Source organism: Octopus bimaculoides, chromosome 24 (assembly GCF_001194135.2).
Source record: "Octopus bimaculoides isolate UCB-OBI-ISO-001 chromosome 24, ASM119413v2, whole genome shotgun sequence".
In the NCBI taxonomy this organism is placed as follows: domain Eukaryota; kingdom Metazoa; phylum Mollusca; class Cephalopoda; order Octopoda; family Octopodidae; genus Octopus; species Octopus bimaculoides.
Genome location: NC_069004.1, coordinates 12615718 through 12618611, shown reverse-complemented (window position 1 = coordinate 12618611; position 2894 = coordinate 12615718). Strand labels below are relative to the sequence as shown.

The 2894-nt window shown below is 38.9% G+C and overlaps 1 protein-coding gene across 1 annotated transcript in view; it reads left to right on the top strand.

Annotated features, from left to right (window-relative positions):
- Positions 1–2894, top strand: part of LOC106882434 (MAP kinase-activated protein kinase 2) — a 137901-nt gene that overhangs the window by 90356 nt on the left and 44651 nt on the right. Inside the window, exon 6 of the mRNA XM_052976307.1 lies at positions 401–476. Within this exon, the coding sequence (XP_052832267.1) occupies positions 401–476 (76 nt within the window). The remainder of the gene's footprint in view (positions 1–400; positions 477–2894) is intronic.

Genomic DNA, 2894 nt, shown 5'->3' with positions numbered 1-2894 from the left:
TCTCTCTCTCTCTCTCTCTCTCTCTCTCTCTCTCTCTCTCTGTATGTGTATATTCTCTGCATGCACTGTGTGTAAGTGCGTGTGTGTTTACCTCCAGCACCAAAAAATACTGTCTCCATAGTAGACTAAATGTCCAGTCAGCCATGTCCAATCTTCTCATTTCACACTTTTTTTAACCTTTTCTCTTTTCTTTCTTCTCAAAATAGACATTTCTCTTGTTTTTTCCTCAAATGCTTTACCTTTCATCCCTCCGGGGGTCGATAAAATAAATACCAGATGAGTACTGGTGTTGATGTAACCGACTTACCCTCTCCCCTAAAATTGCTGGCCTCGTGCCAAAATTTGAAACCAACATAGACATATTTTTTCTAATTTTATTCTTATTTTTATTTTTTTCCAGCTCCTGAAGTGTTGGGTCCTGAGAAATATGACACATCATGTGACATGTGGTCCCTGGGAGTCATAATGTACATATTGTGAGTATTTCATACAAAAATTTGAGGAAATATTGGTTAATTTGGTGCAAGCATGGCTGTGTGGTTAAAAAGTTCACTTTATAAACATGGTTTGGGGTCCAGTCCCACTGCAAAACAGTTTGGGCAAGCATCTTCTTCTATAGCTGACCAATGGCTTGTGAGTGAATTTCAGAGATGAAAACTCTATGGAAGCCCATCACATATAATGTGTGGTTATCTTTGTGTGCCACCACCAACTGGTGACTTAGTAGTTCAGCAATAAGAGACTGATAGAATAAGTACTAGACTTTAGCAAAAATAGGTACTGAGGCCAATTTGTTTGACTAAACTCTTGAAGGTGGTGCCCCAGCATGGCCACAGTCAGTGACTGAAACAAGTGAAAAAGAAAAAAAGAATTATTTTACGAAAATGCACTAGATGGTTCCACCTGGCATGGTTTGATAATGATAATTACGTATTGATTATGGTAGGCTTAAATAAAAATATTGATACAAACAATGTCATAATAATGTTGACAAATTTATTGATAATCTCAAATTCATATCACTTGTTACTTTCACAGGGAGACCAATTCTATTTGATAATCAGTAATCAGAATAGTTTTGTCAGCTAAATTTACTGATTAATAACTTGGTTGTTTTTGAAGTAGTTGTATGCTGTCAACTTAATGTGACAGTCCCATGAAGGGAATAATACTACTGTTGGTTAGACTTAGGAAGCTGCACCGCTTCCTGTCGGCCTTGACACATTTCCTGTGTCCTTATGTTTACAAAGGAGAGACAAGCACCTCCACCCAGCTAAGCCTGCATCCAGAGACATGTTTCTGAGTCTTTGCTCGTCATCAGTCTGGAGTAGCATGACCTGCTAGTCGAAGATGCCTGTCAAGCTGTTTACAAGAGCTTTAGACTAGCAGGTCATGCTACTCCAGATTGATGACGAGCAAAGACTCAGAAACATATCTCTGGATGCAGGCTGAGCTGGGTGGAGGTGCTTGTCTCCCCCTTGTAAACATAAGGACACAGGAAATGTGTCGAGGCCGACAGGAAGCGGTGTAGCTTCCTAGGTCTGAACAACAGTAGTATTATTCTCTTCATGGGACTGTCACATTAAGTTGACAGCATTCAACTACTTCAATGTGTCACTACTGCATAAATCTCTCTGAGAGATTTAGAAATGTATTATTTCTAATTTGGTTGTTTTTTGTCTGTTTACAATGATGATTCTAAGTCCAGTAAACAGACCGTACCAGGGCTATACCAATACACTACCAATCTGGTTGGTCTACCAACACTGTACTAATCTGCTCAGTAAACAGACTGAATCAAGTACAAGATCTCTAGTCACAAATAGTTGCTTGCTTCTCAACCACATGGTAAGAAGCTTGCTTCCCAGCCACATGGTTTTGGGTTTGGACACACTGCATGGCACCTTGAGCAAGTATCTTCTACTATAGCCTTGGACCTTGTGAGCGAATTTGGTTGATGAAAACTAAACAAAGCCTATCAGAAATGTGTGTGTGTTTGTCTCCTACCACCATTTGATAACCTGTGCTGGTTTGTTTACATCCCCATAACTAAGCAGTTCAGCAAAAGACACCGATAGAATAAGTACCAGGATTGACAAAATGTAAGTACTGGGGTCAATTCAGTCGACTAAAAATTCTTCAAAGTGATGCCCCAGCATGGCCATAATCTAATGACTGAAACAAGTAAACGATAAAAGATAAAATATGTTTACAAGATCTGGACCTGGATCTCATATTTTAATAAATTGAAAAAAAAAAAAGAAAAAACAAATTTAGATATCAGCAATATTTTATTAACAAAATATAATTTTACAGGCTTGAATGAAGAGAAGACACAATCATTAGCAGGCTGGGCTAAAGTTGCTTATCAGCATTTTGTCCATCTTTATGTTCTGAGTTCAAATTCCACCGAGGTTGACTTTGCCTTCTGTCTTTTTGGAATTGATAAAATAAGTACCAGTTGAGCATTGGGGTTGATGTAAAATACCTATCCCTCTCCTGAAATTGCTGGCCTTGTGCCAAAAACTTGAAAGCAGTATTACCAGTGAGTGATGGTAAGGTAGCAAGCTGGCAGAATCGTTATCATGCCGGACAACTACTTAAAAAAGTGGTTGAATATTCCACAGACACAGTGTGTGACAAAGGCTGTAGCTTTTGAATTAAACATCATTGGATAGGCTTCCACTCAGTTTCCCTTACAAAGCTTGGGTTATCCCAAGCCTAAGCAGTGGGGGGGGGGGAACTGTACTGAGGGACCTAACGATAGACAAGGGAACCTTTTAACCTCTGAGCCATAATTAAAAGTAAAATGATGATATAGTTGGGAGAACTAGGATGGAATGTAAAGATTAGTTTGGATGGGATGAACTCAGACATCAATATCACTGATATAA